The 21,750-nt window shown below is 40.8% G+C and overlaps 1 protein-coding gene across 4 annotated transcripts in view; it reads left to right on the top strand.

Annotated features, from left to right (window-relative positions):
- Nucleotides 1–21,750, top strand: part of LOC122568847 (UPF0489 protein C5orf22 homolog) — a 402,800-nt gene that overhangs the window by 64,618 nt on the left and 316,432 nt on the right. Inside the window, exon 4 of one of the 4 annotated variants that reach the window (XM_043729056.1) lies at nt 14,639–15,030. The exons of the other annotated variants lie outside the window; for them this stretch is intronic. Coding sequence (XP_043584991.1) covers nt 14,639–14,738 — 100 coding nt within the window. The 3' untranslated portion in view covers nt 14,739–15,030. Of the gene's footprint in view, nt 1–14,638; nt 15,031–21,750 lie in introns of those variants that run through there. 4 annotated transcript variants of the gene reach the window in all.

Genomic DNA, 21,750 nt, shown 5'->3' with positions numbered 1-21,750 from the left:
GCAGCCGCGACGAAATACCGAGCCCCGTCGAGGAAAACTTGTCGTTCTGTTATCGATGGGGACGGCGCGAGAGACTCGGCGATCTCAGCGATCGCTGAATGTATTTAGAGACGCTTCTTTCTTCTTGCTTTTGTTTCTCGTTTCTTGTCGAACTGTTGGAAAGATGAATCGGGCGTGGTAAATAATATGCTAATGGAAGATGTAGTGGGTTTCATCGAACGAGAGTTTTCGAATATATTTGAATAATCGGTGTCTATGATTTGATCTTATCGAGATTAACGGAGCACACGTACAAGATAGCTTTTAGAAGGATCGCTAAATCGTTATAACTTTTTTAATACCAGCGAGTTCCATCGGAATGTATCATCCCACGATAAATGCAACTACGTATTTCGTTTTAAAAATTATTTCGTAATTCTTCGGTCGAAATTTCCGTGAATTATAATCTGCGTTATTGTATTATCGCGGTTGCTGTTGGAAAAAGCGTGTCTCGAAAAGATTAAGGGCAATTAATTTGTCACTCGAATCGCTGCATGTTCAAAGCGTACCTATCGTATTCGGTCATTTACAAGGACTGGAATGAATTAATTTTTAATTTCGAGCCACGAAGGTCTTCTTGATTACGAAACCACACGATGGAAAGGTCAATTTTCTCTAGAAATCTGTATGAGATATTTCATCATCTATCCACTCCGTTCGACAACGATAAAAGGTACTTACACGGTTCTCCAATTACCGCGCGAAATCACTCATCGAACGAGATGCTAGTATATTTATTAAAAAAAATGCGACAGATGGATTACTATCAGGGACATTCAAATTTTTGTCTCGTTTGTTCTGCCCGCACGAAAATGCAATGAGAATCGAAGTCGAGACTTTCCGGCTGAGTCCACAGAGATAATTAAGAGCGTTAGAGTCTCGAAACGCGCCAGTTGGAAGAATGGTTTTACAGAAGAATGACTAAGTTTCTCTCTTTCTACCTCTTCTTTCCTTTTTTTTTTTTTTAATTTCTGGAGGGAAATCCCGGCGGTACCGGCGAATTTCTATTCCGCGTCAGTAAAACCGGCTTCGATTACGGCTAATTAATGAATGTTCTAACGAGTGCTCGTGTCTGGAACGGGTGGCTTGGCGAAAGGGGCAGCCGAGTGTTCTCGAGTTAATTTCTATGGGGATTTGAACGGATCGATATGAGCTTTCCTGTGCTTGTACGTGCGCAGACCGATTCAGACGAGTGGTGGACCCGTCTGCCCCCGTAACCACGCAACGAGTGTCCGTGAAACGTTCCCCAAAAAGAGGGATTTGTAAAAGCAAAACGTGCAAAAAGAACAAAGAGAAAGCACGGTATTAAAAAAAAAAAAAAAAAAAAAAAAAAAAAAAAAAAAAAAAAAAAAAAGAAAAAGAGGCTAGCAGGAGTTGCGTTAACACGACGCAAAGGATAATTATACACTTTATCGCGAGTTATCGTAGCGAGAATCTGGCCGGAATGCCGGCTACTCGTAATTGAAACTACCGACGCCCACGTAGTGTAGATGATTTACAGCGAGGCGCGTTTCGAAAATTCGCGGATTACGTTTCAGTTCTACCCCGCATACAACAAAGTTTCTCGAGCGGTTTCCTCTCCTCGTTCGCCAACTAACTTACGATCTACCGGCGTATAAATTTAATTAATTCGTTCCGCTTCAGTCGTTCATCGTACCCGGTTGCGCCGTGAACCCTTTCGGTTTCGCGCGCGTTTCGAAGCCATAGATCCGTTTACGGCCGAGGTCGAACAACGTAAATCGCACGAAACAGTGGAGCGCGATACGAATTCGTTGGTTCGCCGCGTGCACGATCTCCATCGAACCGGACGCGCGTAGCTATATGTATACGTTGATATTACGTAGGCGAAGTCGAGTTACCATGCTAAATACACGCATTCTGGTCTCCTCCTCTCGTTCGTCCCTCGGACGTTCGTTCAGACCGTTCGCCGAAAGATCGACGCGTCCCACCGGTGTTACGAGATCACCAGCCGTCATCCCGATCACCAAGGATCCTCTAGAGTGCCGCTTGCTCCTAAAACACACTCGCGATACGCTCGCACACTTGCTAACCTTACGAAGTACGCATAGACGTATACGTATAGATGGCCAACACGGTGGAACACGAGTGGCGCTCGTAGGGTCGAGGGTTCTTCCACGGTATACGCCATGCCCCATGGGGTTTCTGGCCACTGTGGATATTCTCGCCTCCGCCCTCGGTAAAAGCAGCCCCTAGGATCCTTGACACGGGCTTGTAGGAAACGACGCTGGTATAGCGGGGGAGTGGATGACACGGGTCAGGATGGATAGCGGGGAGAGGTGGCGGTGACAGCGTCGGAAGAAGGGTAGGACGAGGAGATGACGGCCATGTTGCGAAGGGTGTGCCCGGGGGTGTAGCCAGTAGGCCAGTCACCATGACAACCTCGTTCTACCCCGACCGACCGGAAGCGAAGAGGTACGAGGCGGTGCTGTTCAGCCGCCAACCGGAAGTCGTTTTAACCGGAAACCGTGCGCGGTGGCAGCGGGAGCCGAAAGAAGAAACGACCAGGCTGTGGGACGAGAGGAGAGGAGAGGAGTGAAGAGGCGAGGAGAGGGAGAGAAAAGGGAGGTAGCATGGTCGACTGGCAAAAAATGAGGAAGAAAGATGCGATCCCCTGTTGATATACCTACGGTCGTACGCACCCTACCGTGACGCCGGATGATCGATGACGATGTCGGCCACGCATGCACACCGACGAGGACGCGACTGTTTCCATGTGGTTATATTTGAAACTCTCCGCGTACCGACGAACCCCGACTTTTCCATGTGCGTTATACTCGCAGCGGCGCACCGAGTCGCGATGCTGTCTCCTTTGTTGCCGGGTGTATACCGCGCATACACCGTGCGTGCACGCGGTGGATCGCGTTTTCCTTCCTACAGGCCGCGCTCATTCGGCAGGTTTAATCATAGGTTTTGTATAAGTGCATTAGCGTGTAACTGCTCGACGCAAATGTGCGTCTTTTATAGGGACGAGGCATAGGTGTGCTCGAACGCGCCTGGCCTCCGGCGCCGGGATTCGTACCGTTCTTCTTCTTGCGATTGATACCGTTCTTCTGTTACCGGCAACGGTTTACCGTACCTTCGTACGTGGAACTCGCGGTTCGTTGAATGTTCGCTACTTTCGATTCAAATTTATGCGTTGTCACGCTGCCTGGTGCTATAATTCGATTACTTTACCTGTAACGTAATCGTTTCGTATATTAAGCCACGGTATATTCCAAAAGCTGCGCACAGAATGTTTCTAAGTCGGTTGCCGAGATACGATTTTATTCGAACGACACATTTTCCAGTATAGTCTATCTTTGCTAGATTATTATAGTTGCGCGATCTTCGTTAACGTATCCTATATTGAATAGGGTTGGTCGAAAATATGCTAAATGGTTAACTGCTCTGTTAAAGTATAAAAACTACGAGCTAGTTAATACCCTTTTGATGTAAATCGTAGCTGTATTTGCCATTTATCTATACGCTGTAAATTCTTGCACCATGGTTTACCCGTATCTTATTTCTATAGTCACGTTACCTCGCATTTTATTCGTCGTATTGTTTGCCTTATTATCGGGTATACGTGAACCGCGAGTTAGATTCGAAGATCGTTACGAGCTTAGAACGCGAATTGTCGTGGAACGGTTCCGTGAAATAATTCATGACTCTCGTGCACGTTATGGTGTGTTCGCACTGCTGCGTTCAGATTTTAAGAAGAAAGTACAACAATCTTGCGCGGAGGATTTCAAATTGACTTTACTCGTATAGAGAGCGACGAATTTTACCAAATTTTCCATATTAATCTAACATCGATGCATACAAAATAATATTTAATCGACCCGAAGATAGTACAATGGTACGTAAAGACATCACGGAAGATTACAATGGAATTTTATCTCCAAAAAATGTAAATGCTTGGCTTAACGATAATATCAAGATCGATAATTCGTTTCTCTCCAAACTCGCATTTCGCTCGAGTATTCTAAAAAATTTTTTACGAAAAACCTCGCACCATATAAATATGCATATGTATTAGGTTGTCCGAAAAGTATCTTTCTCTCGTAAACGTTTCGGACATTCTTCGGATATTTCGGAAAGAAACTTTTCGGACAACCTAATACGTACGTGCATATCGTATCAGCAAGCGTAGCCAACTCTCGTCATCAAAATCAATAACGAATATTTGAATTCTTCTTCGAAAAAACATTTTGATGGTACAAAGAACACGTAGCGAATATTCTAAAGGAATTTAGACGAAAATCATGGAACAATGTAAACGCACCCTAACGGTATCACTCGCGGAGCGAGAGATGTCAGATTACCGGAATATTCCAGCGGCGCGCACGATCCAAGCGAACTCGAACCTAACGATGACTTACGATCGGCTTAAGTGTCAATGCTGGTCGCGTCTTGGAGCTGTGGAAAAGGTGCCTCTTCCTGTCTCCCACCGATAAGTGTCGGGCCAAAGGAGCGTCGTTCGCTCGATCCTCGTTGTTTCCTCTCGCCGCGGTGAATTTCACGGAATTTCTTCGTCTTCTTACCGCGGCACGCGGTAAATATCCTTTCTCTATGCCGAGACACCAGGGATACGCGCCGTATCTCGAATTCTAACGGTACGTTGCGCCAGCACGCAACACGCTGCACGTGCACCGACCGCCATACGTATATACGCCGCTAAATTATTTTACAGCTCGTAAAGTTCCAACCGCGAATACATCGGACTAGCGCTAACAAGAGAGTCGCATCTATCAAGATAATAACGATTACGATCGGTGGGCGCTCGGTAACGCGGTTGAGCTCTCGCGGATGGAATGGCGGTCCACCGAACCAAAGATCAACGGAGATTAAAGCTCGGTTCGAGGTGTTTCCTCTCTTTGCAATCGGTCATGCGGGATAATTTCGTAGAATTGCCAAGAATCGTCGGGGATTTTCCTGGATACCGTGTGCATAATAACGTAGCGCATGAATTTTACGTATTTTTGTGCCGGACGATGGCTATAGGCTCGCGAAAGTATTCCAACACTCGTAAACACCTTCTATGAATATACTTACCGCGCGTGTTACGCGAAATATTTTGGAATTTTAAAGCACCGTTATGACGCTCCACTATCACGATCGTGTTGCTGAAGTTTGATACCAATCCGAGAAATAAAATATTTAATAGAGGTATATATTTCGCGAAACCGTTTAAAGTGTTAATTCTCCATTATATCGGGTAATAAACCTCGACACTCAGTGAGATACTTAACGCTTATTACGTGCTTAAGATGGTTATTTATGCTCTATACTTACTGTCTTTTCCTACTAAATACAACGCTTGCGATAAATATCCTGTAATCTCCATATACATTTCCAGATTACAAATTTTACCGATATAATCGTAACAGTCTCATTACGATGCTAATAGAACCTCAAAATGTCTTATATACGACATATACCATATGAACGTAAAAGTTTTCTATGCCGAGTGTTCAGATATTCCCCTGAGCCAACGTCGTTCGAAGAAGTATCTTCTCGATACTTACTGTGTCAAACGAACATAGGTATCGTTAAGTTGCGAATGTACTGTAATATTCCAGTCAATTAAGAGAGTCAATCGTATTTTTGATATTTTCAGTGTTCGTTGAAACGACAGATAATACGTTATGTATGTTATGTATCTTGCTGCCTCGTCGTTATTATATTTATATCTATATTCGTGTTAGTGCAGCTTCAGCTTTTTAGTCTTTTAACTGTAATTTTAATTCAATCGTAGTTAACGGTATATTTATTGGCAGACGTTTTTCAAACTTCGGTATGCGTATATGGATGCATGCGGGTGCCTGATGAGCCTTGTGTTTTTTGGCGCGTTTGCGACTTTTTTTTCATTTCTCGTAATTCTACGTGGATGTTAACATTAGGAGGACCAAAGGGAATACCGCGTGTAATACTAATCAGAAGACGATACGGGTATTGTATGGAGGAATGCGCGTCATTAAGGAATATTGTAAAGCAAGTTCGTTCTATGGCCTGTTGGGAGCTGGAATAACAATAAACATCGTAGTAGGCGTATGTTAATATCTTACTGAAGATAATGCGTTACTATGGTATTTCTGTCGGTATATCAGCGGTTATTAGCGATATTAGATTTTTTACTTTTAATCGAATGAGAATCCTACCTCCCTCTCTTTGTCCTGTCTCAATTCTCACCATAATATATGGTTAAAGTATTGAATGCGAGGCAATATTCCGTTGAGAAAATCATTAAATCAGTGTATTAATTTTCTGACTAGGTCACTATTATCATATTTCCTCGTCTATATTGTATTTTGCCACGAGTGGAAGATCCTTTTCCTCCATTGAAGCGCATGTTTTTAGTCATAAATGAATTCCACGATCTCGGAGGAAACGTTCTCGCTCGCATTTGTTTCGGGACGCTTAAGAAAGATCAAAGAACAGAATTCCTCGTAATAAGCCGGTGATATTGCGCATTCATTTTCAGTTGGTATTCTGCTATTAACATACTTTCTTCTCGACCGCTTTTTTTGTACAATTAAAAGAATACAATTGAGTTGTCAATGCGAATCTTTGTTCCTAAGCGTCTGGTCTATTTGATATCAATAAATCTCGTTTCACTGAACATTTTTCTAAATCCATATACGTATGATACTCGAAATGTTACACATTTAAATATATATAATTATATTTAGCTCTTTCTACGATTCTTAGAACTTCCTTCTATAATCCAAAGTATCGTCAAATTACTCGTTGTAGGTATAAGATGGAGAAATGATTTCAGAATATTCGATCTAAAGACCGCTTTACATATCGTCATTGCATTGCAATCGCGTTTATGCGAAGAATACTATAGAATATGGAAAAATGATACGAAATTAGTTTCATCTATACCTCATCATCGCTTAGTTTTAACAAGTGGATATCTCTTTTGTCCACGATCAATTATCACCACGTGTGTCTATACATTTATCCTTTACCAGTCAAGTATACCATTGCATGAAATAACTTTACTTCCCATTTTTGGTTCAATTTTTTCACCAACTATTATATCCTACCGTTTAGTATCATATTTTGCGAGACACCCTGTATTACTCGTTAGGCGATCTTATCCTACGGTATGGAAGCTCGATTCGAAATGCTGCACGATTCATGTGTGTGGAAAAAGCACGCGGCAAAGTTGAAACACGCGAGAGAGCGAAGGCTCGTGTTTACACGAAGTATAACACCGGCGTGGCAGCGAGAAACTTTAATAGCAGTAATTTCTGCCGGGTTCTGCTGTTATTGGCAATAACGAAGGCTAGTTCTTCTTGTTGGTATAACTTATAAAATTCACGGGGGCAACCGTCCTTTTCTTAAACGATGGGGAATCGTTTCTTTACGCTTTCGCGGCGAGCACGCGCGTCTCTCTCCTCCTATTCCGTTTCAACATTCTCGTCGACGTTATTCTTCGCGTTTCTCCCTCTTCTCTCTTTCCCTTTTTTCCCTTCCCTTCTTTCTTGCGCGACGCGGTCAGCCTTTCAAGAAATATTGCTTTCCCGTCGCATAATTCTAGAACGGCATTGTGCACGAAAGTTGCATTCAACTCTACTTCGCGGCAGTTCCTCGTGGCCGGTAATTAAGTCGTAAAAACCGAGAGCATATAATTATTAAATTAAGTAACACAGTCGTACCCTCTCCCCTTTCTACTTTTCCCCCTTTCTTTTCTCTCTCTCTCCCTCTCTCTCTCCTGCTTCGGTTTTTCTCTCCCTCTTTTGCACCCTCTCCCTTTTGCACATCCCGCCTCCCCAACATTGGGCGCACGAATAGAAAGACCTACCCCTTGGCACAAAATCGAAACGAAGGGCGCAGAAAAAGCGGTGAGGCAGCAGGGTTTTTCGAGGTGGTACCCGATCGATCGGGCACGCCCAGTCGGCCATTTTCGTAGCAATTAACGAATTCGTAATTAATTAATGCACCCTCTGTCCCTCCTCCCTTTTCTACCATGTTCCCCTTGCCCCATGGCTGTCTGTCCATGCAGTTCCCTTTCATGCGTACACGGGGAAAAAAAGTTTTTACGCGTACCACAGTGCTTTGGTGCGTTTCACGGATACATACATACATACGTACGTACGTACATACATATACACACATACATGCATACGGTGAGTATATAAGCATCGCTGTCTGTGTATTCGAGCACGCAGTCGTCGAGTTGAACGAGTGTTCTCGTTCGTGCAATGGATCGACTTGTGTATCGCGACTCAGGGGCCCGAGACCATCCAACGATCCGGCGTAAATTAAATTTTAATTAACGCTGGTCGCGAGTAATCGAGCCGTCGAGATCGAAACGGGAATGCGAAACATCGTGCCTGTAAATGGAACGCAGCGGAACGTGAAGCGCGTTGCGTCTTACTGAATTTTCCGCCGATCGCAACCAGTGGATTCCGGCATCGTTTTTAAAACTTTCATCATATTCGAATATTTGCATGCCTTTTCTCCAATTAGACGAGCTATCCTAATGCCGTTTCTATTCTTACGGGATATTAAATTACGCGATGGTGAACTCGATTAATCGACGCTACTTACCATACTACGGATAATACATAATTCGATAATACAGAATTTGCTGTCGAAATCTCTACGAGTAGAATTTTTTTTAATAGACTTAAGCTCGGCGTTGAATTTCTTACTGTAAGTTATAGACACAGGTAGCAAAATTTGAAATAATGGAAATAACTATGAGAACAGGAAATGTTCGATGCAGTGTAAGACCGCGATCGTAGTCAGGATTACGTATGCAAACTGATTATTCCTGGCTCGAGAAGCGTTAAAAGTTTGGTGTAATAAAACCTTACTATGCAAGTGTGGTAGACATACATAGAGTGGTCATTTTGTAATTAAATGTATACTAATTTAATCCTGATTTATCTGATTTGTTTTGATCTTAATTAACGTAGTCAACGATGGCTCGATGGAACCAGAGGATACGGCCGATGAATATCTTTATTTTCTTCGAAACAAATGAAGTGTTAAAGGTTTGATCGAGCAACGTGGTGTCCCCGTCATTCACGTAGGCAGACACTCGGCATGCAAATTCAACCAATTCGGCGAGTGCAGCAGAAAATCTTGCACAGAAAAAGAGAAAATAGATACAGATAAGTGAACAATTTCACGATTATCTATAATTGTGCAGTCGCGCAATTGCATATCACTGTTCGATTTGTCTTTCCAATAAGCTGCGTAGCATGTCAGTTCGTTCGATACGATTTTGTATTTGGAAGACCTTCGCTTCCGTTCACTTTCCGACGCGAGAGCAAATAAATTAATTACCGTCACGCGGCCAATTAATCAGCATGCGTGACACGATATTTCTTTCGCAAAGCGCGCGCTTTGGATAACGAATTTCCGTGGGGCACGGAGCGAGAAGAGACCGGGAAGAAAGAGAAGGGAATAGACAAGGTACGAAGCTTAATCAGAAACCTGTAGTAGCCGGCTATGCAAAAATCCCTTTCTCATTCCGCGAATCGCAATAAGTCTCGTTTGATTCTTGTTCTGCAATTAGTCGCAACAGGCAACTTCCGTTCGATTATTTTCTGCTTTGATCAGCATACACGCTTGTCCAATTATCCGGCCAACGAGAAAGAACGAGCCTTGGCCCTTAACGAGCGATTCATACGTCTTTGGAAAACTGATTTGGATGAGATTCTTCCTAATGATAATATTTCCTATGGGCATTATTATGGTAAGATTGTGCAGTCTTCAAATATTTTTGAGATATTGATATTTTCAACGTTGGAACATCGGCTACTCGTATATTCAACCAAGAGTTTTAACTACTAATTCATAAACATACGAATTCACAGGGAATAGAATAGAGTCAAGATTAATTAGTTACGTTGCGATAACATTTATAGATACGTGTATTTAATTATACTTTTGTCTGAATTATCTGTACATGTATATTATATCCTATCGTTTAGGTATATCAGGTTGTCCGAAAAGTTTCTTTCGTTTTATAAGCAAATAATACACGCACAATGTTTTTTGTTTTACATTAGTTTATTGAATTATGCGCGAACATAACAATAGAAATGGAACGATATTGATCATGCCTAATTTAATAAAATAATATGAAACAGAAATTGTTCATCTATTATCACTTTATGGAACGAAAGAAACTTTTCGGACAACCTTATAGATCAAGTACGCTGCAAGACGAAATCTTGGCGTTTGAATTAACTCGTTTAATTAATTTACAAATCGTAAAACCTAATTTACAGCGATGGCCTATAGAAATAGTAAAATTCTTTCGATCCGATATAGAAACGTCTATATTCATAGAATTCATCGTACAATTTTATTTCTCAGAAAGAAATCTTTGAAAACTAAAAACCATTGTTCTGGATATTTATCATATGGACTATTCATTTGATTTCTTTCTACACGCAATCGCCATTTCCATTGCATCACCAGCTTTAGTAGTACATATAATACAATTATAAGAAACGAGGAACGCGTATGTGCGTAACAGATACATATTCGCGAATTAACAATGCAATTAGAGGTTGTACGACCGGGAATCTTTATCACGTACATTGGATAGTCGCGAGAGTCAATTCGTTTCGTTTGATTCAATTTCCAAGGACCGCGCATCATCTGGACGGCCGGTACAAGAATGTACGTTCTGCACGGGATAAATCATTTGGGTTCGTTTGTTCAATTAAAATGTAAATCGAGAGTTGCTTCGGTGCACGCGCGTGTTCCACGGGCATATACGTTGCTCGCTCGTGGCGTTGGCCGTGTTAAACGTCGCCACGGCTTGATCGATGATAGCGTTGCTCCCCTAACGGAGAGAGAGATCTTTCTTTTTCAACAAATCGATTTTCTGCCGTTCGATCTTATCGCGCCCGCACTGACGCCGATCTTTACGCGCATTCTCCGGGTGCAACTTGTTATTAGATGTCGAATGTCTGCGACAGCTCCAACGTTCCTTTTAATATCGGTAATTTTCTCATTAAAATTTAATCGTTCCTATTGGCTGCTTGGTTTCCTGTTCGGCCGCGTTTTGCAATCGTATCGACGTTTAATGGACCAGACAAGTGGACGTATAACTGAAACAACGGCTGAAACTACGGGCAAAGCCTGCCAGCAGATAAATGTATGCTGATTGAAAACAATTAAGAGAAAAATGGCAGGTGTTTAGGACGCATATTCAACTGGATACTATCTTTTTCGAATCGAACGTTTAAATTGGATAAATAACAAGGTTTCTGGTATGAATGGTTCTGAATGCAAAAGTGGATGTTTGACGAGATATATGACAGGCAGATCGTTATCGTTAGAGCATATTTATGATTGAAAAAAATGAGATTACCTACTTATTAGGACGTGGCTTATAGCTGTTTGCATGTTTTCGTGCTTGTACGTTTCCGTTAACGTGGATTGCGTAGAAATGTCTACTTATGATTACAAGTATCATTTTTCTTTCATTCTATTTTAATCCGTTAAATTATATGTACAAAGTTAAGATATTCCAAACTTTCTCTCGAATATAGTTTATAGCTCGTGTATGGTAAATTTAGTTCCTACGATTAAGTTAATGAGTCGGTTTCTAAATTCTAAATAAATCGAAGATATGGAATGAATTGTCGAACACAAGATTAAAATTTAAATATTCAGAATACCATAACTTCTTAGCTGCCTATTACGTTAATCAAATAGATAAATATAACATATTTCATGTAATTGGCGACTTCTTGTACGAACGGAAATGATTCTGCATTTTACAACGCGAGTATAAGCGGCATCGCAGTATCAAAGAATTTAACAACTTTCGTGAAAGCAAATCGATAGACTCAGAGACGACAATGACCAGTTATTAAGTCGTAAATTCAGAAGAAAAGAAAGCAACGACAATACAAATATTCTCACGTTGAAATTCGCGATTATCTACGCCAGCTTCTCTCGACGAATAAACTTATGCGAGTGATGTATAGATTTTTTGAGAAGTTCAATAGTAGTTATATTTTTGGGACGAGAAATCGAAAAATTCAGAAAATTAGAGTTAACCGGTTTGGTTTCTCTGAGGTTCGTGTAACATATTTAGCGAAAACGACGAAGTTAGCAGTTTACTTACAGTGGTTACAAAACGTATCGCTGTATAAACTTATTTCTTAATCCTTTGCACTCGGAATTTTATTCGAATTTCGTTACCAGCAGCTGCCAACGCTTTTAAGTGTTTCATTTGAAATTTACTTTAACTAAAAAACAAGACAATTTAAATAAATAAAGGAAGAAACAAGTTCGCTTAAATACCAGTTTCATTTATTTTATTTCGTAATTTTTAAGTATATGATATATCTTGAGACAATTTCCAGGATGCAATCCTGATTTTCTTTCGCACGTTTCACAAAAATAGGTGGACATGAAAGAATGTCGAGTGGGACTCGACAAAGGAGCTGCTGAGATAAAAACTGATGTCGAGTCACACTCGACATAGGAGTGCAAAGAGTCAGATAGAGTGCTTTTTATTTATTTTATTTACATCGTATCGAATCTCGTTGATCCTATGAAAATCCTATCAAATTTGAAATTTACTACACCTGGACCTAGTTAATTGCATAATAAACGCGATGGTGTCCCGATGTTCTTTACAGCCGCTGTACGACAGGCCCCTCGTGACAGTTACCTTGACGACGACTAATATCAAAGCAACGAAACAAACGCTAATCAATCGATTATTATTTTATCTGAACGCGATCTAAAAGACAACCGCCTTTGCGATTGCGCCGTCACGTCGTCGCTTTTGTCGCGGCTTATATATTACGTTACCGATATACGGGGACAGTATCTGTCTCGTATCGACTGGCACGAGAGGTATGCGGATACGTTGTAGCAGACCTGAATATTTGGCACGGCTAATAATTGTCGTTCATAGCATGGAATCGCTCGATATCGTTCGTCCTTGAAGAATTTTCCTTTTTCGATCGTAAATTTCGCGAGAATGTGGAGAAACGTCCTTTCTGCTTTTGGTTCGTTGGCGATTAAGATAAGAGTGAGAAAAGTCGCGGCTCGCTGAGCGTTTACTATTCTCGCTTAGGCCGCCGCGTTCGCGGTTCGATTTATGGCGAATTATCTTACGGGAAGTAAGACTCGCTTTGCCTCGTGGAACGCCCTGGCGGGTTAGGTCCCGTAATCTTTGTACAATTTATGAATATTTTGGTTTCCTTTAGATTCGATTTACTATATTGTTTGGTCGCTGATAAAGATTCGTTGAAGTAGTAGGTGTTTCTACGTAGTCGCGGATAAAATCAAAGTTACGTGTTTCTCGAGCTGATTTATTTTAATATAACGCGAAAGGAAGATTTTTCCAATGTCGACGAATTAGACTGAAATTATAGAGTCGATGGTAAGAATAATATTTATGGAATCGATTGTATTATTTTCTAGAATTGTCGTTGAACGAGCGCTTAAATTATCGATCGAAAGAATCGGACAAAGTATTAATATTCCAAGGATATTTCGATCGCGTTCCTCTTTCCATCGCTTCTCAAAGCTATAAATCCATCTTCTCGTTGCATCTTCTTCGACGTTCTTACTTTCTATGTGATAATTTATCCCTTCGATTAAGAATAGCAGAAACTTCCCTTCGTTTTGAATAAAATCAAGCCAACTGCTACTAAAAGATCGTTTCGCCCAGCCGTTAAATGCATCCTCGTCGCAACACCTTGATCCCTCTTTCGCACTCTTATATCCCTTGGCGAAATATCAAGAGCCTCGATCTATTCAGGCGACTCATCGCTGAAAATATCAATCGGTGAAGAATTAGACAGCCTCGCCCGTTGAAGAGGCACGGAATTATGGTGTTCCCGTACGGACAAGTGGACGAGTTGTACAGTTAGGCCGGCTGGACAGTTAAAGGCTTAGCAGTAATTCAAATAAACGAGAGGGTCTACGAACGGATCAGACCGTCTGCTGGCGATCCTTATGATTCCTCACTTCCTGAAGTGACCAACCTTTCGTGGGCTCGTTCAAAGGTGGCTGGCAGGCGGACCTCGACCCCAATGATTATAACTCTCGTCCACCTTGTGCAACCTCTTCCCTCTGCTCTCTGCGTCTATTGAGAACCGTGATTCTCGTTCTCTCCATCCCCTTCTCCTCCCTGTTCACCGAGCCGTCTCTCTATTCCCCGGGCCTCTCCCTCCCCTTGCTCTCGACCATAATGCCGGCTGGTGTGTATGTATGCAACGTGGCAGCTCGACGAGCAAAAGATAGAAAGAGACGGTGTTCACCAATAAATGAAGTCCCTACAGAGAACCTTTAATTAAGGCGGACTCGTCGAACACGTGGACTTGCCTCCTCGTGTCGCAGAGGGCACGCGTTCCACGACCTTCCTCGTATCCGCGTTATCCGCACCTCGTCGCATCCTTCACTGTTCGTTTACAAGTGCAACGAGATAATGAAATAGCCAGGCTAGGCTGGAATTCCACAGCGAGCGCTGAAACATGAAGATCATCGTTCAGATATTGATCACATGCTGCTCCTTCCTTCTTCTACCGAGGCCATCGCCATCAACCAGCTCCCGAGAGACCGGCTTCAGAGAGATTGATTTTTTTTCCAGGCGAAATGGGCCCGTTAACGAGTTGCTTAGAGAGGAACGAGAGAAACGGCGAACTTCAGAGGCTGGATCATCGATTCTCGGGAAATTAGAGCGAAATTAACGCACGAAATGGATTTGCTATGTGCGTCCCGCTGTATATACGAATCGATCTGCCGATGATCCATCCCGCGAATCGTCTATTTCTATGTTGTCGAGTGTTTTGTCGAGGTTCAAGGTGGATCGATTCGCGTGGAGCGCGGCAGTTTGGATTTGCGAGGGATTGTTCGAACGGGGAAAAGTCGTGGCTAATATATTATGCAAATCGTTGTGTTCTTACAACCGTGCTCCGCATCGTTATAGAAATTACGAGAAAAATACGTACGTTTAATTGACGCGCTTAGTTATTAATATTTAATTAGCAGCGGAATACGCTGTTCATAGCTTCGAGCGATTCTTCAGTCTGTTTACTTTTAAAGGAAAATTATGAAGATACTCGGGTCTAACAGTTGCGAGACACGCTAGCCGGCTTTTACGGTACTCTCGTACAATCGATCAAACGCCTGTGATCTTCTCATTCGCGAAGTATTAATTCTGACATTGCCTCGCGAAAGTTTGTGTACTTAGGATAGAAAATTTGTATATTCGTATTTTACGCGTTATACGAAACATTTTGAAATCTTACTACCATCGCAATGAGACACGACTGTTGTGATTACATTGGTAAAATTTGTAGCCAATCTGAAAGTCTACGCAGACGTTACGAGACGTCTATCGCGACATATGTTTAGTAAAAAATTATCAACAGGATGAAAGGTTGGTCTAAGTCATATAATAAACGTTAAATATTGTTTTGAATATTGAGGTTTATTAATAGAATGGATAGTTGATCGTTTAAGTAATTTTGAGATCTCTGAAATGTGCGTACTGGTATATATACTTGTACCAAATATATCTAAATTTTCGTATTTATTTCAAACCATTTATTTACCACTAAAATCGCCATGGTCGAGTCTCGTGAGAATGTCAATGAAATTTCAAAATGTTTCGTAGAACACGCATAGCATATTCGTAGAAAATTCCAACAATCGTTCGAATACTTTCGCGAGCCTGTGCGTTTATCGATTTTATCGGATGCCGCGTTAAAGTTTTAATTATTACGAGTAGCTCGCAAACATCGCCTTTTTAATTTTAATATTCGTAAAGAGACCGACTTTTCAGGTCCCTTTTCTATCTTTTTGCAGTCCTAAGAGGGTGATCGATCGAGATTATCGCAAGTTTCTGTAATGACTTTTAAGCATGCCACGTTATTATATCATATTCCGAGGCAGTCGCCACGTTGATCGCTGTTTCGTATCTCGTTTATGCGAAATCGAGTTCGGTACGAAACGGCCGATCAATTTATACTCGCGAGCTTAATCGAGATTCACGCGTGGCAGCGACCATTAAAGTTAACAACGACCTCGTATCGTTTTATTTTACTCTGTTGCAACTCTATACGTTTTATTTTTCTTTCAGTCAGTAATAGACTCGATACAGAGGTAAAAAGGGTTTTATGAAAGTTCCAATTGTAAATATAACATAATTTTCCTCCACTCTGTGTAGTTTCTTTCCATACACATCTCAAGGATGATCCTCGCAGTGATCTGAGATTGTTTTATTTTTCTTTCGGTTGAATCAATTTTACGTCTGACCGATGCCCACTTGGTTTCCTTGCTTTTGTGGATGTTAGTTTCATTTTCTATTTTCTAACGTGTTACATCTTTATTCTATGTTTCCTTGCAACTACTTCATTATTCTTAACTCTCGTTTGAAATACAGATTATTTTATATATAAACTAAACTTTTATATATATTATTTTCTAGAAGATTTCGAATTTAACCTTGCGATATATTTTAATCCTTTTATTATCGGTATAAAAAGTAAAACGTTATTTATCTATCATTCGGTTGTCACTTGTAATATGCTCGTAACACGTCATTCCTTTGTATCAGCACGTAAACGGAAAAGAGTACCACCATAGCATAGAAGATATTTCAATTTTATCGCTCATACCGCGACATTTGTCTGCGCCAGTCAACATTAAAAAATCAGCTCCCTTTAATCGGTGTAATCAAACGTTTCGTGGTCACGAACGAAAGATTGCGATCGCGACTCTTCCTTCTTCTTGCTGTTTGCTTAAGCGTTCGTCGCGATTAATTACTGCCTAACAAGTATTCGCCGACGAGTGTGATTCTTCTGACCGATAACAGTCGAAACATCTAATCAACCATATCCAACGATAGTAAAGAACAACCGAGAGAGAAAAAAAAAGAGAAAAAGAAAAAACGTCCAACGGTAATTCCAAATCTTTTTCCTATCGTCGATTTCTACCCGCGTACCTATTCGTTCCTCAAAGTTTTGCAACGTTTTATTTCAATCGTATTTTATCTTAATGGTTACATCAACCATAAGGTGTATCGAGAAACCGCAAAAACATTCACGTTTACAGCGATTCCCCGATAACTTAATTAGCACGTGGCTCGACTATTTGACGCTTATTGAATGGTATTAAACGCTAGCAATACTTACGATGCAACGTATTTAGAATCAAGCTTTTCCCTTCTATAATTCAAGACGTTGCCTCGCATAGGATAGACGTAAGACGCGTAGATAACGTCGTAAATAACGAACGGAGATACGATAAATTTTGGTAGCGGTGAAGATATTCTCTCGGTTAATTGGGAATTACGATTGTTCGAACGATCGTCCGACTGAAGTTTCGTAAATCACCGATATCACAATATGTTTGCAAGCATAGGGTGGCGTTTACCTTTTCCCGACGGCTCAGCTAATAATATGGGCAAGTCACGTTAGTGCGGTGTGTAAGTACATTCTCATTAATTGGATTCCTGAATCAGGGTCGCGAGGTCGTACACGATCAATTTGTTACGGACAGCCCATGCCCCTTATTGGCTGTTTTATTATTATTAATTAATTGCCAGGACGCGATGGCTTCATTGCTGGTGTTTCTCCAATTTATGGCTGGCGATCGGTGTCGCGATGACGGATCGTCGTCGTAAGTCGCGCCATTACCGCGAATTTTCATCTACGAGGAGGGATAATTAGCTATAAATTGTCATACTTTTATGTCGGGGGTGGATCTTTTTGATCGTCGCTATTTTGTAGATTCATTCGATATTAAGTTATTAAGTTATCGGTTTCGTTTAGAATTTATAGCGGTATCCATTGCCGATCTTTATCTTTTTAATGTGTATAGTACCCTATTCTATAGATTCCTACAGGTATATTATCATCATGTAGTATATAGTAGCAATAATATATCGATAGGAAACATCTACGAATTACGTATATATCTTAATAGTTATCTTTCTGCAATTACCTGTGCAGCTCTTGTTACAATGATAAGGATGAAGATAGAAATGCACATTTGTATTTATGGTCTTTCAAAGAACTATAATTATATTCGAGATAATCATCGAAGGTGTTTTTACACGTAATTTAGACGCTCTTCTATTTCGCATATCTGTTTAGAATTTGCAATACTGTAACTTACGGTAGGGAACTTACAGTCTGTGAGTGATCGTTTCACGTAAAACGCAAGTGGTCTTCGTCTTACTTTAACATTTCCACGTCTAACGAATTTTACTCTTAAAAAAAAAACTTTTCTTCACTCGACGTACCTTAGATCGAACGTCTCGTATGCTAAATGACGCGGTAATTTTATTTTATTACGTTATTATTTCTCAATATTTTAGCAATACTTTCATTGAAAATGAAAATAAGTCAACGGAAGATTACAAACCGGCAGAGACTCATATTGTTGTGCCTTGCAGCGTCAACGTTGTTTTGGTTTGCTAGGTTCAGATGTAAACGAACTCCAGACAAAACATTATCAATGTAATCGTCAACCGGAGTTACATTTCAACTTTTTATAATTCCATCGGTCGATACAAATAGACGAACGTACTCTCTAGGACGAATCATTATAGCGAGTCACACAGTCGAATAGCGAACGTAGAGTCGAACGGTAGCATTGAACGAGCGACGATTACGACCGGTATACGCTATCTTTGTACTCGTATTTAACGTGATTTTAATATACACTGACCATTACAATTTTATCGTTATTCGTCTCTGTAATAAACCAACACGTGTAATAATCCACCTCAAAAAGCCCATCTGTACCTCGAGCAAGTTCCTAAACCTATGAACTTTCCGGTTCTATGAAGGAAGCGTAATCTTGGCGCGAAAAGAAAACAGAAGACACGAAGACGAGTCACGAGAGAAATAAGATTCGTTAGCTTAATCAGTGGAGAGTATGAAAAGACGGCGATGCACGACCTATCAACCGGACGAAACACGCCATTGCCTTTATCGTCGACGCACCGCGTGCCTCAAGATTAATGCTGCTTTGCTGTTTAGATCGTAAGTTGGAATTGGCCACCGACACACGTGGATTATCTGTGCGTTTCTTGCGTGAAAGCGCGAAACAATAATTTATATACTGTAGGATAAAGTTGGCCGACGTTGGGAACAGATGCGATGGTTTTTGGTAGCTTTGTACTCATTGATAGAGCCATTGTGTTCGTCAATGAGTTTGATTCGAATCGAGGTCTGGTGGATTTAAAGGTCTATCCGGTGTTGGTCGATGATTTTTATTCGAATCGAAGCCTGCTAGATTTAAAGGTCGAGTTTAATCCCTTAATGATGGAGGAGCTTCACCTTTAGAAGCATCATATACAGGTAAAGATCCTGCAAGAGAAATACCATAAAAGTTACGCTTCGGGAAAACATTATACTTCGTTAGATATGACGTAGGTGAATAGTAAGTTATGTAGGAAAATAACTCGAAAGAAAAAGTGTTTGCAAGACTTTCTCTCGATATATGGTTCAAATTTCAAAGTGTGTTAACACTTTAAATTAGCCTTAGTCGTCGTTAATCCATTTTTGTTACGAGCTCCATTCGAAAATTCAAGTATATATAGTAGAACGATGGCTATAGTGAAATCCCTGATTCTAAATTGCAGACCGATAATAAAACTTTTGAGAGAGATAATATTGTTACTTTTTGTATAAATTTCGATCGTGGCTCGATAAATAAATAGCGTATTGCGATTCGTTTAGAAACGGAATGAAATAGAAATTGCCTAGTGGAATAATTCAACGTGTTCATCCTTCGAAGATAAAATCGCCCACATTACAACATCGAGCCTACAGCAGCGTTGTAATTTCCGTTATTCTCGTAACATGCTTGCAAAATTCCCTTCAAAATATTATATTTACTGCCATGCATCCACTATTCCTACCAGTCAAGATCCCGCATCCTCTAGCAACATCGACGAACAAACTGGTTACCATTTTATGGTAAACTTACGTTACATAGAAAATCATAAAAAATAACTTGTGCACAAGCGACGTACACCACCTCTTCGATGCGTTAACGATCATTTTTCGCGGGGGGGAAACAGTTACAGCGGACTCCATTAGATAACTTGCCTAAGCACTCGATTGTCCATGCTCGCAAACGATATCCGTGTTATTGTTGGCACAGAGACGCGATACGCGTTACGTCTCGCAAGATATTTCCATGGTCGGTCGCAACTTTCGTCGAATCGTACGAATGCACGTCGCTGGAATCGCGGAAATTCCGCAAAAAGACACACGAGCGCGGTTAGTTGAGCGTAGGTATTCGAAGGTTGGTTCGCGTGGCGAAACGTATGCCAACGACGTTCCGTAATGGCGGCCGCCTCGGATCGCGAATTATCGTAAAACGCGAAAACGCCGCGGCTGTTTATGATATTAGTCCACATTGACTGAGAAAATTACTATTGGCTGTAAACCCGCCTCGGTTCTTACGGTTCCTTTACGACGAGACTTTACGCTTTGGCCGAGCAAAGCTTCGTACGACCAGCATCGCGAATGTTTCTTCGACTAACGATAGCTCGGCTGCGAAGGCAGATAAGGGAAGATTTTTCAGTGTTTGGTCGAAGATCGACTAGCTACGATATCCCTAGAATGTCACTTTACCGCGATACATTCGGCGTGTAAGAGAAAAGTTGGGGAATTTAAATGCACGCGCACATGGTAAAAGTGGGAATGTCGTTGCAAGATATAGAGAAATTTGCCAATCCGTAAATTGGAAGGAAACCAGGAAATTCCACGTTGCGTATTGAGTTTCTTAGATTCTGTTTAGATATGATTTAAGTTAATTAATTTACCTTAATCGCGCACTTTATTACGCGTTATTTTACGAAGAGAAATTTTATTTTCCTATCGGATAGAAGATAACTTTAACAGAATCTGGCAAATGGGGAAGAACCGTGGAATTCTGAAAGGTAAGATCATTAACAAATGGGTCTGTATCTTCATCGATCACTGATAGAAAATAGTATTATACTTGAAAATTGCAACGATATCTTGCTTTTCGGATATTTACCGGCAGCAAAGTATTGTACGTATTAACGAATCATCGCAATGTACGTCATCTAATTTCGTAACGAATGTTATCAAAAGCAAAAATATATACTTACGCTTTTTGTGACGATCTATTTTGTAATATCGTTGCACGCAAATAGGTAAATCGACGACATTATACGCGTACAGTTTGACTTTAGCGTCTTAATCTTGAGTAAAGGTTTGGACGTTTAAAGAATGACATTCCTAATCGAACTTACGTTTCAAATCATCTATAAAACACTTTAATGAACGCATGTTAAATGCCCGTGAAGCTGTATCGCTCGTCAATTAACAACTTTCCTCGTATGTATATCAGAAAAAAGCTCTTAGATTCTAGTTCGACTAAACAGTTATTCGTATTTGAAATCGGATCAAGCTACTAAAATATCAATCATTTCTCCGCTACCATAATTGCTTCTCATAAATCAGTCGGTGTATAGAAAACTCGATTACAACCGGCGAAATTTCTCCTGCCTACGATTAATTTCTTGTCATCGTATCAACTTATATCTATACGACCATTACGATGATAACTGCCACAGCTTTGATTGATACCAGATGATTGTAAAAGGTCCATTAGAATATGCAGTATGATGCAAAAACTTTAGATCGCTCCATTTACACTTGACAAAGACTTATTTCCAATACATAACAAAACAGAATCGATTGAAATGTA

This window comes from Bombus pyrosoma, linkage group LG7 (assembly GCF_014825855.1).
Source record: "Bombus pyrosoma isolate SC7728 linkage group LG7, ASM1482585v1, whole genome shotgun sequence".
NCBI lineage: Eukaryota > Metazoa > Arthropoda > Insecta > Hymenoptera > Apidae > Bombus > Bombus pyrosoma.
The sequence above is the reverse complement of the archived record's forward strand: the minus strand, read 5'-3'. Positions and strand labels throughout refer to the sequence as shown.